At 37.1% G+C, this 13,973-nt stretch overlaps 7 protein-coding genes across 7 annotated transcripts; 1 reads left to right on the forward strand and 6 right to left on the reverse strand.

The window, feature by feature from the left end:
• Nucleotides 1–170: 170 nt before the first annotated feature.
• Nucleotides 171–1,379, forward strand: RO3G_17156 (uncharacterized protein; the record flags this gene model as incomplete). Its single annotated transcript, XM_067671740.1, has 1 exon — nucleotides 171–1,379. One exon carries the CDS (start codon nucleotides 171–173, stop codon nucleotides 1,377–1,379), a length of 1,209 nt encoding a protein of 402 aa, XP_067527681.1.
• A 1,268-nt stretch (nucleotides 1,380–2,647) lies between these two features.
• RO3G_17157 (uncharacterized protein) lies at nucleotides 2,648–2,875 on the reverse strand (the record flags this gene model as incomplete). The annotated part of the gene is made up of 1 exon (XM_067671741.1): nucleotides 2,648–2,875. The coding sequence occupies one exon, from the start codon at nucleotides 2,873–2,875 to the stop codon at nucleotides 2,648–2,650; it is 228 nt and encodes a 75-aa protein (XP_067527682.1).
• Nucleotides 2,876–4,701: 1,826 nt separating this feature from the next.
• On the reverse strand, nucleotides 4,702–5,921 carry RO3G_17158 (uncharacterized protein; the record flags this gene model as incomplete). The annotated part of the gene is made up of 3 exons (XM_067671742.1): nucleotides 4,702–4,720; nucleotides 4,832–5,171; nucleotides 5,270–5,921. The coding sequence occupies 3 exons, from the start codon at nucleotides 5,919–5,921 to the stop codon at nucleotides 4,702–4,704; spliced, it is 1,011 nt and encodes a 336-aa protein (XP_067527683.1).
• A 1,437-nt stretch (nucleotides 5,922–7,358) lies between these two features.
• On the reverse strand, nucleotides 7,359–8,012 carry RO3G_17159 (uncharacterized protein; the record flags this gene model as incomplete). The annotated part of the gene is made up of 1 exon (XM_067671743.1): nucleotides 7,359–8,012. The coding sequence occupies one exon, from the start codon at nucleotides 8,010–8,012 to the stop codon at nucleotides 7,359–7,361; it is 654 nt and encodes a 217-aa protein (XP_067527684.1).
• Nucleotides 8,013–8,139: 127 nt separating this feature from the next.
• On the reverse strand, nucleotides 8,140–9,486 carry RO3G_17160 (uncharacterized protein; the record flags this gene model as incomplete). Its single annotated transcript, XM_067671744.1, has 1 exon — nucleotides 8,140–9,486. The coding sequence occupies one exon, from the start codon at nucleotides 9,484–9,486 to the stop codon at nucleotides 8,140–8,142; it is 1,347 nt and encodes a 448-aa protein (XP_067527685.1).
• Nucleotides 9,487–9,849: 363 nt separating this feature from the next.
• Nucleotides 9,850–10,837, reverse strand: RO3G_17161 (uncharacterized protein; the record flags this gene model as incomplete). Its single annotated transcript, XM_067671745.1, has 2 exons — nucleotides 9,850–10,595; nucleotides 10,816–10,837. The coding sequence occupies 2 exons, from the start codon at nucleotides 10,835–10,837 to the stop codon at nucleotides 9,850–9,852; spliced, it is 768 nt and encodes a 255-aa protein (XP_067527686.1).
• Nucleotides 10,838–11,602: 765 nt separating this feature from the next.
• RO3G_17162 (uncharacterized protein) lies at nucleotides 11,603–13,273 on the reverse strand (the record flags this gene model as incomplete). Its single annotated transcript, XM_067671746.1, has 1 exon — nucleotides 11,603–13,273. The coding sequence occupies one exon, from the start codon at nucleotides 13,271–13,273 to the stop codon at nucleotides 11,603–11,605; it is 1,671 nt and encodes a 556-aa protein (XP_067527687.1).
• Between the last annotated feature and the right edge of the window lie 700 nt (nucleotides 13,274–13,973).

Below are 13,973 nucleotides of genomic sequence, written 5' to 3' on the forward strand. Positions count from 1 at the left end.
GTGGTAAATCACTCGTCCGCTCCTTTTCGGCTGTCACCGGTGTCTTGCAAGGTTCTGTTCTCAGTCCTCACTTGTACTCGGTGTACATCAACACACTTCCTTCCTTACTTCGTCAAGTTGCTGTTCCTGCTACTCATTTGGTTCCTTCCTCTGGTTCTGCTGATGCTGGTATGGTCCCAGTCAACTCTCTCCTCTTTGCTGACGATGTCGCAGTCATTGGCTCGGCAAAGTCAGTAAAAGAGATGCTCAAGCTCTGTGAGGATCACTCATTGTCCCTTGGATATCGATGGAATCCTCTGAAGTGTGCGGTGCTCAACCACCCCACTTCCTCGTCATCATCCTCTGGTTCAACCCAACTAAGCCTCTATGGTACTTCCCTCCCTTTGGTCGACAAGTTCGTATACCTTGGTATGCCGTTTGTCAAGACTGGTCTCTCTGCTGCTTCGGTGCTTCCTCTTCGGTCTCCTGGTGTTATTCAACTGATGGGTATTCTTAACAAGATTGGCGTGAATCGTCAAGGCTTTTCTCTGCTCCTTTGTGCTCGCATCTATGCCACATTCATCAGACCCAAGTTCGAGTATGGCCTTGCGATCTCCAAGTTTACAGCTGCTCAAATCAAAGAAATTGAACGTCTTCAAGATCGCTGCCTTCGTATGATGGTTGGTGGTCATGCCACCTCCTCTACATTGATTATCAAACATATGACAACCTTGCCGTCTATGCACCACCGCATAGATGTGCTTACTACTCGCTTTTGCCTTCGTGCTCGCTGTCTTCCTGATTCTTGCTTGCTGTCTTTGCTATCATCAACTCTACCTGTATCTCGCATCAAGATCCATCTTGACAAGAATCCACTCTTCCTGGCTCTGCCTTCTCCTCGTCCGTCCTCCGATACTCGGCTCAAGACCTTCTTCCGCCAGTATCGTGAGCGTCAAGTCACATCTCTTGTCACCTCCACTACCCAGGTTCTCCTACGCGCATGTCGCCCTGCTCTGGTGGTTGATCCCATCTTATACGTTCCTGCTACTCGTGCAGAACGTTCTCTCTTGGTCCGTTGGCGTCTTGGTTGGCTGCCTGGTAAACCTGAAGACTGTCCTTGTGGCCGTGATCGTCGCTCACGCCGTCACTTCCTTGAATGTGATTTGATCCCGTCTTTCCTTTGGTCTGATCTGCCTCGCTGTCCTGAAGGGTCCTACCCAATTGATTTTGCTTTGTCTTCGCTGCCCCTTGGTCGCTCAGCTCGCTGTCCTCCTTGGTGGTCCTCTCTCTTATTGATGCTCTGGCATATCCAACGTCTCTGCCGTTCTGATAGGTATTATCCTATTGACTCTTCTCCTGGTGCCTTATGGTATTCTCGTTCTGCTCGTCGCTCTGACTGAAACCCTTCTTTGTCTGTCTCCTACTGATCCCCCACGGAAGTCAAGCCATCAAAGTTCCTTGCCGTTGGGTTGTGACAGTAGGTCAGCTAAGTTGTGGGAGTAGGCAGCATATCTCATCTTTTTTCTTTATCTTTTTTTTGGAGTTTTTCTGTTTCTCAGGCTCCTTTTTTGTATCTATTATCTTTTTTTGTACTTGAAGATGCAATAATGATTTATTAATCGCCTGCAAATATCTTCTTTTAAATAAAACAAAATCTTTAACCTGAGCTAAGCGACCACTTGACGGTATAAATCAGTAGTTGAATACGGCCGAAACCGCCCAATTTTGGGCTATAAAAAATTATTTTTCTTGATCTTATTTGCTTTCTTGTGCTTTGTGCTCATGGGCTGTGCTTTTTAAGGCCTAAGAAAATTCTTATGTTGATGGGCATTGATTGTGTAGAGCTTGTTATGTCTTGTTTATTGAATATTCAGAATATGATGCTGTATGTCATGTTTTGACATGTCAGTAAGATAACAGTCTTATCATTCTAAGCTAAATCTTTACAAATGTGTTTGAATAAGAATAGATCCTGATAATCACCAATTGCCCTGAACAGCCAAGTTTCACTTTCATCTCAACAGTTGATTATTTACATCAGTTTATAAAATTTTTCTTATACATGTCAAATCATATCGGTCGTAACTATCTCTTGTCATTTAATCTCAGGTCTTGCTCAATCAATATAAATAGCCTTGGAATCTTTAATAAAAGTATTCGACTTTAGAACTATTGTTCGGTCTCGATAATTCTTCTTTATCCTATTTTAAATACTTAAAACACTTCAACTTCAATATACAACTATCACTATTAGATTCATTCTACAAAGTAAACATGAACACTAAATAAGTCATGATCTTTACTATTCATCATTTCTGTAAATGAATAATAATGGATCAGGTACCTAGTCAACTTTGATCTGACAGGAGGCATTTCATATAAATATATCTTTCCTCTCAATGAAGACGGGACAACTCTCCCAGATCAGTTAAAGAACAATAAGATCTATAAAACAACGAATTAAAAATTTTCATAATCAATTCAGTGATCATTCTTCAATCAAACATGTCAATTATTGGATCTACGCTCATAACTACTCATTTACCCGCCAACTGATAGAAGAATATAAATAGTAGACTTTGTAATAATTGCTTTTTAACAATTAAGATTGTCTTAAATAAAGTTCAGTCTCAAAAAGTATTCTTTTGGTTCATCTTTGTTATTACCTTTACCAGAACATAACAGCACCTTCAAGGAGCTTTGCTAACATCTTTTTAGCAGATTGAACGTAACGTTCAGCAGCTCCATTTGCTGAGGGATGGTAAGGAGTGGTGTATCTTTTGTCGATACCCATTGCATTGAACAGATTCTCTAAAATTTCATTTTTGAATTCAGAGCCGTTATCGCTACATACAAAGTGTCTAGGATAGCCGAGTAAGGAAAATGTATCAACCATGTCACCTGCAACGGTTTTTGCCTTTTTGTCTACTAGGGGTTTCAACACGCAGAATCTGGTGGAAATGTCGACTAGAATCAACACGTATGTATACATGTTGCTACTGGATTGAAAAGGCCCAATTAAATCAAAAGCATAGTGTGTTATCTCGTAAGAATAAAAAAGACTATAAAATTCAACGAGACTGAAAAAAGTTATATCTTTATTTAATATTATAATGTCTGGTATTTATACTATTTTCATGGAGGTTTAATTAAATCCTTTTCAAGATACTTTAATTAATTATAACTGTAGATCTAGTGTCAATAAGTTTTAATGTGAAGATCTGTTCCTGGTTATGCGAGTGGACTGTTTTATAATTATTTCTTCAGTAGATCTGATCTTTCATTTATGTTGCATTGCATCAGGAGTTATATTAAAAGCTTGCATTGAGTTAAAGGAGTGGAATTAGTTATGACCGAATAATAGAGAAAAGACTGTAATAAATCTTTGTAAAGCATTCATTACTCTGATTTCTTATAAATTGAATATGAATCATGTTTAAAGTATGTTGGGATACGACATCCAGACTCAAAATCTAGCTTCCTACAGTGCCTTCTGACTGACAGTTTGCTAATACTGTATCCTAAGGACCTCAAAAAGAGCTGAGCATCAGAAGCTGTGCGTAAAGGTCCTTGTCGAAACTTTAGGCGGATGATTGCATTAGTTATTTTGCTGACTACGACCGGTCGACTACCACGGTCACAAGCCTTGATGTTCTTTTCTTCCTTTCTTATCCTGTTGATTGTCCATTTGGAGATTCTTGCTACTCTAAAAAGATCCGCTGCCATACGAACTAAGTGTATTCGAAATCTCAGAGCTTCGCTTTTACAATTGCTTATTTTCTTAAGCATATAAGGCTAGTACTTTGTTATAGTAAATAGGGTAAAAACAAAAGGGGGAATTCAATGGGAAATACAAAATAAGCATGGGTTTATGTATTTTTCAAGAGCTACTAAAGCTCACTAATATACTGTGAAATCTGAAAGCAAACGGGAGAGATATTGTTTAGGATAGGGGGTTTTAGGTAAAAGTAGTATAACAACAAAGATAAAGAAATACTGTTAGAACTTGGTATCTCTTTATTAAGTTAAGATAACTAAGATTGAATATGATAAATTCTACATGTAAAAAGTGAGAGTATTTATAGACATGATACGGATAAAGAATTAGGACAGATTTATGATCAATTCGACAGAATAGATGATTACTATTTCTAATTATTAGTTTAGCCTGTTCCTAGCTTGTATTGTCAATTATGCTGTTGGGATGGTTTCAGATAACTCTGGATGTAGGACTATTTAGGAGACGGTACGGATGAATATAAAATCCTCTAGTTCCATGATTGGATATTACGGCTAATAATAATATCTCAGTTAGGATAAAGGTTTACATGACTTAATGATGATCCGGTAAGTAATTGTCATTCCTTATTCAACATGCTCATATCATCAATAAACTATATTACAACCACGCCATCATTTGACTGTGTGAAGTTAATATGAATAAAGCCTAATATAAAAATCTAATCAAGGTCTTTTATTGATCTGTGTTGGGAATAATGTTATAAATGATTCCAAAGTTATGTCAACATATTATTTAGGATCATATGAGATTCCTTTTACTAAAATAAAGTGACTATAATCTTATGTATCCTTAACAGATATGGGGAAAATTGAAGGAAGGCTAGACAAGTACTATATTTTTGGCGAAAATTGAAATATTCAAAAAATCACCAAAAATGACCTTATGCCTGAGGGATGCCCGACACAGTTCCCGTTTACATATCATAATGTATATTTTAGACTGCATTTCAGACGGTATATGCCACAAAAGTCGCAGACATATGGCGGAGATGCAATACTTATTTTCATTTTTGTGCACCAGTTTTGTCCGCTACAGTACCTGTCCACGTACATGTTCAAGTACTCGCCGTTGGGCTGCTTGATTCTCATCAGCTTTTGACGATACTGCAAGTAGGTGAAGGATTCACCAAACTTGCCTAGGAGAGTGGCCTCGGCACCTTCCCAATTGCTGTTCTTGAAATCAGCGACAGTCATCTTGTGTTGGAACCAATTGATGCTCCTATCATCCTGGCCATTTTCAATGGACAATTGGAGATATCCTAGCCAGTTCTTGTCGATATTGACACCGTAATGCTTCACGATTGCCTCAAATTTCCTGATGAAGTCCTTTACGGTCTTGAAGGCATTGTCATTCTTCACATCATCGGGCTGACCTTGCTGGAAGAGTAATACTTAGGATTGTAAGCAGCAGTGACTAACAGGCGAAAGGGAGGTATGACCTTGATGGGGACAGTAGGCTCAGACTCACGAGTATTGTTGGCATTGTTACCAACCTCATTTATCTTTTGGCTAATTTCATTAGCTCTAATCTCAACCAGCTGTTTAATACGCTCCTCGTAGTACTTCACATCTTCCTTGTACTCGCGTATTTGGATCTTAAGAGCCTTTCTTTTCGACTCATCTTCTTCAAGATCACGCTTCTCAACTAACTTGTCGAGCAAGTCAGCTGTCTCATTGTACTTACGATTAAAGCGTTTCAACTTCTCAGGGATGCTGCTCTTACTTTTCGAAACAGACTTAGAAGAACGCGAGGCGTGCTTTTTCTCACCGCTAATGGCGCAGCGAGCGTTGTTCAGAGGTGCATCCTCCATGACAACGTCATCTTCAGCAGTGGACAGACTAATGGCGTCACCACGTACTGAGGACGATTCGTCCTTCTTTATGGAAAGAGAGTTAAGTCTCTCTCCTATAGCACCACTGACTGAGTCAGCAGGAGAAGGCGAACGAGAACGGGAACCAGTGACCATTTCCACGTAGGAAGGTGACCCGGGACGGTCAGAAAAGTTGTCCAGGCCAGGGGCCACAGGAGAAGCAGGACAAGAGGAAGCAACCTCAGAAACAACAGAGGACAAAGAGGAGGCAGAAGAGATGGAAGCACGAGATGTGCGAGTGGAGCGGTTGTTGCGGGTGATGACGGCCATGTTGTAGTGGTAGTAGTAGCTGGAGTGGCTTATTGAAAAAAATGAGATATTTGGTACTTATGATCTAAAAACAGTAGGAAGTCAATAGCTAACAACTACTATTTATTGAGTAAAAAAAGGAGAGGAACTAATAATTTAGAATGAGCCCTGGATTATATCGTCTGACTATTAATTATATATTCTGACGTAGGCTGGACTGAGAGCAATAATAAAATAATAAATAAAGATACCATTAATGACCAAACACGACAACACTACAGTGCAACTGTCATATGTTTCATTCTCTTTTGGATTATGTTACAAACATTCCTTTTTTAATACTTCTACTTATAAATGTCAACCGCAGTATAGACGCAGCATAGACGCAGTATATCCGCAGTGCTTTCAATATCAACATTATATCAATACATAACAAACGTCACCTCCGCAGCAAATGTAAAACAGTATAAATATACATTATCTTTATTAAATAAAAAGACCAATCTTTAACTACTTAATAATTTATCTGTACCTTTGTTAAATACTGTAACTTGTTAGTACTTGGGACTTGGCTTGTGTTAAAGTGATGTAGATTTGTTTAAATTGAGGTTTGAAGTCTTGAATGACTTGAGTTTAGGTAACTTGATTGAACGTTTAACAGTTCTTTAGAGTAAATTGTCTTTGAGTAGTGACCACCAGATCTTTTTAGATCAATAAGGTTAAGAATAAGATTGTTTGATAAACGATAAAAATAAAAGGGATCTTTCTTGATTTGTGATAACTCGGGTATCAGATCAGAAAGAATAAGTAAAAATAAAAAGAAAAGAAAAGGTTATTGTGACCCAATAAGAAAAGATTGCTTTTTAAGCGTAAGAAGATTTGATTTATTGAATTGGATTGGATAATGTTATTTTGTTTAAAAATATTCATCTTATTTATATAAAAATTGGCGTGGCTTATTGTTTGTGTTGTTTGACATCTATGTCGAACGACATCAATGTCGCTGGACATCAAAATTATTGTTATTTTAAAGGTTGGCTTGTAGTAAGTGAGTTAAATTGGGTAAAGTTTGCTTGTAGAGCTTGATTTAAGGTTGTGATTGCCTTGTAAGTTGTTGTTTTGTATGGAATTTAAGCAGATGCTTGATAAGTAGTGACCACCAGATCTTATGTGTAAGATCAATACGATGTTTCTTGATAAAAGTTAAAGTAGAGTAAAAAGTTTAGGTAAACAGGGACTTTCTTGTTAAAGTTTGTTAATTACTGAGTAGAAATATATGATTTATTTAAACTGACTAACATTTTCTTTACCAAAAGATGGGATATATATATATGAATATTTTCTTTTTTTCTTTTTAGCTTTTCTTATTTTTTTTGACTTTTTTCATTTTTCAACTTTTTTCAATTTTCGACTTTTTTCATATTTTGACTTCTTTCACTTTTGCTTCGTGTGACCTCTTTATTCACTTCTATTGTCACAGATCCCCGCAGTACCAGAAGAATCGCCCACGATTCTGGCCCAATTGTCTTTCTGTTTGATCTTGAGAGTTAAAGCGCGATGCAATCTGTAATCTGGTATGATAGCTTTCAACATGATTTGCTTTGCTGCTAGGTATGCGATTACTGATTCTGGTGTATTGTTGGGTCTTCTGAACCGGAAATGTGCCCAGTGGTTTATATTTGTCGCAAGTAGATCACACATCTGTTCTTTTAATTCTTGTACCATTTCAAATTCATGCAGAGTATCTACAAACTGTTTATGTTGATTTTTGATAAGTCCTTCTAGGTTGTTCAATAATTCTAGGTCGTCTTCATCTTCCCAGTTTGCTTCATAGATATTAATTACACCTTCTTCCTTTTTCTCTGCGCTCACCATTGCGCTTATATTTTCAATAGTATAAACAGCGTATTCTTCTCTTGTACAAGTTTTTCCATCCATTTCATATTGTACTTCGGTAGGGCCGACATTGCAATCTTCCCACATCATTAAGAAGTCCATTATCGCGGTCATAGTAACTTCGTAGCCTTGTTCCTTGTAAATCCTTGTTAGGTATTCGTCCATATCCATAGAGAAATCTTTGGAAAGGCACTTGTTGTTGTTTGCGGCGTTCATGTTTTGGTGTTGTTTCTTTTTTTTTTTTTTGAATTTTTCCTTGTCCTTATATATTGTTTTTGTTTCTTTTCTCCTTTTTCTTCTTCTTCTTTTGTTTATGTTATTGAGTTGAAGTCATCAGTATTCTTCAATGAAGCAGATCATTTGTTTGTTCATCCAGGTTGGTCATGATACTTCTTTCATTTTCTTGGCACCATTGAACTTTAGGTAACAAATAAGGCTTCATCCTATTTCCATGTATTCTTCTAAGCTTTATGTCATGAGGATCCATGCTTTTGATATGATATGTTCCTTTTCCAAGTATATGCTGTATCACATATGGTCCTTCCCACTTATCTTGTAACTTTGCTGACCATGATGTTGACAAATAATCTCGGTAAATGAGAACTATATCCCCTAATTTGAACGGTGGTTTCAGCTCCTTGCGTTCATCGAGTATCTTATTCTCAATCTGCTTTTTCTGCGATTCTTGAGCTCGTTGTATGTTTTGCACTCCCGCATCTCTTATTCTGTTAAGGTTGTATATTTGGTGAATTGTCCGGTGTCGTAGAATAGCTTCAAATTTGGGTGAATTTCGTTCATACACATGATGATCTATGTCAAATGGTGTTTTCGGTTCGTACCCATATAGTAAGAAAAATGGTGTATTCTTCGTTGAGCCTTGTTTAATCGTTCGATAGGCAAACAGAGCGGCTGGTAGATATGAATCCCAATCATCCTTTTCTTCTTTTGTACGCTTTTGTAAAATTTGTCCTAGAGTTCTGTTGAAACGTTCAATCAATCCATTGCTTTGAGGATTGTATGGTGTAGTGGTCTTGTGAATAATCGAAAAATTCTTGCATACTTGTTGTATCAGCTTGCTAACAAATGGTTTGCCATTATCCGAAACTATAATTGTGGGACAACCATGTCTACATATGATTTCTTCGTATAAGAATAAAGCAATTTCTGATGCAGTTTGGAAACGAATGGGTCTTGCTTCCACGTATTTAGTAAGGTAGTCGATTCCTGCTATGATATATCTGTTTCCGGATCGTGAAGCTTGCACATGTTTAACGTCTAAAGCGATGCGATCAAAGGGTTTTACTGATACTGGCACAGGGTATAATTCTTCTTTTAGCGACTTTTTCCCATGTCTCTGACATCTGTGACATTTCTTCACGTATTCCATAATGTCTTTGGTCATATTTTCCCAATAATAACGTGATGCGATTTTATGCAGAGTGTTGTTATATGCCAAATGTCCACCAAGAGGGTGTTGATGATATGAATACATGATTTCTTCAGCTTCTTGCTTGTTTAGCACTTTTCGTATTATTCCGTTGTCGGTGTTGTATCTATATAGTTTATCCTTGTATATGGTAAATTTGTGAGCTTGCTTCTGTAAGTATCTTTTCTGTTTGTGCGTGATGTCTTCTGGTAGTCTCAACTCTTGCAAATATTGTTTCACGAGATCAATTTGCTGTTGTTCCATTTTTGGTAATATAAGGTTCTTGATATATTATTGTTTCAGGGTCTTGATTTTATGTATGTTATTTCCAATTATAGTGTTGTTAAGGTTTTTCTTCTCACGATTGTTTGTTTTCTAGGCCGTCCTTCCTTCTCTTATGATTTTTGTATTTTTCTATTGTTTTTGATGATTTTGTACATTTTGTTTCAACTTCCCCTCCCATCCTCCATGTAGTTGATAATATGATTCTTTTTTATGCGTGCTTTGAGTTGTTTTTGGATTTTTCTTAAGTTTATGTATCATCTACCCTCCCTTCCTCCATGTAGTTGATAATTATATAGATGTATATATTAATGTTGTAAATTCCAGTGTTGTGTTGTATGTTATTTAATGTCCAAGTCTTGATAAGAAATCTGCACTTTCGTTGACACGTCCAGGTCGATATTTGATGTCAAAATCATATTCTGATAATGTGACAATCCATCGGGCTATGATTCCAGTTGGGTTTGGTGTCTTGAGAAGTCCAGTTAAGGCTGAGTGATCTGTAATGATCATGAATTTCTTTCCAAGTAAATAAGGTCTAAAGAGTTTCACTGCCCAAATAACTGCTAAGCATTCTAGTTTTGTGGGGGCATAGTTGGATTCGTTTGGTTTGAGTCCACGGCTTGCATATATAATGGGATGTTCTTTTCCGTCGTCATCAAGTTGGGTTAGGACACATCCTAGTCCTAGTTTAGAGGCGTCTGTGACCAAGATAAAACTTCGGTTAAAATCGGGTCTTGCCAGGACAGGTGCAGTTGTTAACAATTTCTTGAGTGTTTCAAATGAAGCGGTTGTAGCTTGCGTCCACGGAATTTTCTTTTTCGTTTTGGTTTGGTCATGCAACGGTCTTGCAATAGCTGCAAAATTCTTTATAAATCTTCGATAATACGATGCTATTCCTAGGAAAGATCTAACTTGCGTAATAGTGGTTGGTATCGGATATTCGACAATCTTCTTTATTTTGTCCGGATCGGTTTGTATGCCTTGGTTGGTAACGATGTATCCCAAAAATTTCAAATGGTCTTTAAAGAAGAAACATTTCTCTGGATTTAACTTGAGATTGGCATTCTCTATACACTGAAATACTTGTTCTAGATGTATTATATGTTCTTGTTCGTTATGGGAGTATACATTAAGATCGTCTATATAGGCTACTAGGCATTTGTTGATTAGCGGGCGGAAACATAAATCTATTAAACGCTGAAAGGTTGCTGGCGAATTTACAAGTCCCATAGGCAAAGTATTATAGTGATATGTTCCGTATTTGGTAGTAAAAGCAGTGAATTCCTTGCTATTCTCGTCTAATGGTACTTGATGAAAAACCAGAGCGCATGTCAAGTGCTGAAAATACTTTGGCTTTTCCTAGGATGTCCAATAAGTCGTCTATTCTTGGTAATGGATATGCATCTTTCTTTGTCTTTGCATTTAGTTTTCTATAATCAATGACTGTTAAGGATACATAAGATTATAGTCACTTTATTTTAGTAAAAGGAATCGGATATGATCCTGAATAATATGTTGACATAACTTGGAATCATTTATAACATTATTCCCAACACAGATCAATAAAAGACCTTGATTAGATTTTTATATTAAGATTTATTCATATTAACTTCACACAGTCAAATGTATGGCGTGGTTGTAATATAGTTTATTGATGATATGAGCATGTTGAATAAGGAATGACGATTACTTACCGGATCATCATTAAGTCACGCAAACATTTATCCTAACTGAGATATTATTATTAGCCATAATATCCAATCACGGAACTAGAGGATTTTATATTCATCCGTACCGTCTCCTTAAATAGTCCTACGTCCAGAGTTATCTGAAACCATCCCAATAGCACAATTGACAATACAAGCTAGGAACAGGCTAAACTAATAGTTAGAAATAGTAATCATCTATTCTGTCGAATTGATCATAAATCTGTCCTAATTCTTTATCCGTATCATGTCTATAAATACTCTCACTTTTTACATGTAGAATTTATCATATTCAATCTTAGTTATCTTAACTTAATAAAGAGATACCAAGTTCTAACAGTATTTCTTTATCTTTGTTGTTATACTACTTTTACCTAAAACCCCCTATCCTAAACAATGACCATTCTGTAATCACCATTCTTCTTCTTTACTAGTATTACTGGTGCTGCCCACGGACTATTTGATGGCGATATAACTCCTAGTTTACAATATTTGTCCAACTCTTTTTGAAGGTGTTCTGCTTCCAAAGGACTGATTCTGTACGGACGGTGACTAATAGGTAATGTATTTTCTTCTATAATAATCTTGTGGTTGATCAAATTTGTACGTCCAATAGTATCATTATCCCAGTCAAATATATGTTGGTATCTTTTCAGTAGCTTAAGCAGTTCTTCTCTCATTGATTCGTTTATATCTCCTATTTCCAACTTTTCCAATAGTTGTGGCTTTAGCGTATCTTGTTCTTGCTTGTTCGGATTTTGTTCAATATTATCGTGTTCCAAAGTGCATAATGTTGAGTGTTTGTCCATTTCGTATGCGTTGATTATTGTATCCTTGTTTGGATCAAGAATTTCCAATATTCCTATTTCTTCTCCAGGTTTTAGATAAATATCTTTTTCTGTGCGATTATATAAGCGAATGTCTAATGACTTCTTGTTGACTATGAATGAAGATGACTGATCAAAGTATCCTGAAGACTGCATTAACTTTGGATGTGTGATGTAAAAGTCATATAGTATGTTCTGAGTGTCTTCTTTGGGTTTGTCTAGGCTGATATGTTTCGACGAATGAGCTTGCATCAAAAATCCTGTGTCTGTTGACTTTATCGAATACATCTCTTGTGAGTTTGTAATAACTACTTCTTCGTATTTGTCATTTTCCAAAACTTGCAATGATTCTTGTTCATAGTTTCTTTCTAAGGCTGTTACTTCCATTTCAATATCATCGTCACTTTCTGATTCAGACTCGTCTTCTTCTTCGCTTGATGAATAACTGCCTTCTGAATCACGATCTTCAAAATGTACGTGCTTTTCGGAATTTGAGTTTGTGAGGCTTATAGGATGTTGATAGTCTTGATGAAATGTTTTCATTTTAGGTAACGGTGTGCTTTTGCGTATGAAGTGTATTGGTAATTCTGCCTTCTGGTTTTTGTATTTTACTTTTAATGAAGAGCTGTTGAAATCAATCTTGGCTTTAGCGCGGTTTAACCAATTGCTTCCTAGTATGAGATGTGAAGGGCAGGATGGTAGGACTTCGATTGTACAGGGTATGACCATGTCTTCCTTGACTTCAATTGGAACGTCGTATATCAATCCGAGAGCAGGTTGCTTGGTTCCATTTCCTAGTGTGAATACATTTTCTGATGCTGAATCTATTTCTAATTCAAGAGCGTCTGCTAGAGCCTTTGACATACATGTCTTTGATGCTCCACTGTCTACTAGGGCTTTAATATTTTTGTCTCCAATACTCACAGTTGAGTAGGCTGCAGTGGTATTGATTTCTTCATCTTCGATTAGAGCCATTGTTTGTTGAGCTACTTGTTGACTTTGTCTAGATTTTCTCTTAGGTCGACATTCATCTACAAGCTTTTTGCGTAAAGGTGGAGCTACTGTGATCAAATCTCCAATTTCTATATCGGCTTTTTGTTTTAACACATCTGAGATTATATCATATTTGATATCTGGCTCTATTCTTCTGGTTCTTGGTTTATTTGATTTCTCAGTAACCTTGCGTTGAATAGGGAGATCCGTATCCATAGCCTCAGTTCGAGTGGCTTGCATTTGTTGTACAGGTGTGGGATTTTTCACTTCTTCGATATGACTTCGTGTAGTGACTTTTCTGGTTATGGTAGGTTTTGCTACTTGTTTTCCTTTTTCTTTGTTTGTGGGTCTAGAATTTGGATAGGGTGTAGTTGTGGCAACGTCAGGAGGTCTTTCTGGTCTGATTGCTGCATAAAGATCCTTTTGATAACTATTATCTTTTATCTGTTAATATTGCGTTGAGCTGGTTCTTGTTTAAGGTTGTTAATGAGGAAGTGAAACGTCTTGGGTTTTCAAGTATTCTGTTTTTCTGTGAGAATGAATAGAAAGGTTTTTTTATGTTTTTATATTGGAGATTCGTCCGAAACAAATTTTTTATTTTTTTTTTTTCTTTTGGTGGTGGGTTTTAATTTTGGTTTTGTTTGTGGTTTGTTTTTTCTTTTGGGTGAGGGAGGTGTAGTGTAATGGAAGGTCGCCCCACCCCCTCTTCGCCCAACCATCCCAATTTTATGTCCGTTTATTGTAGTGTTTAGATAAGTATTTATAAACAAAGAAATTTAAAAAAAAATAATGTTTCTCCGCGACGCCCCCCCCCCCCCCCTCCCTTACCCCTCTCCCTTTCCCCCTCCCTCCCCCCTCCCCTTTAGTCGAAATAGGCGGGGGGGGGCCTCTTTTTTCCTCTTCCCTCCCCCCCCGCCCCCCCTTATTTTTTTTTTTTTTT

The sequence above is a fragment of the Rhizopus delemar genome, genomic scaffold (assembly GCF_000149305.1).
Source record: "Rhizopus delemar RA 99-880 supercont3.27 genomic scaffold, whole genome shotgun sequence".
NCBI classification, from domain to species: Eukaryota; Fungi; Mucoromycota; class Mucoromycetes; order Mucorales; family Rhizopodaceae; genus Rhizopus; species Rhizopus delemar.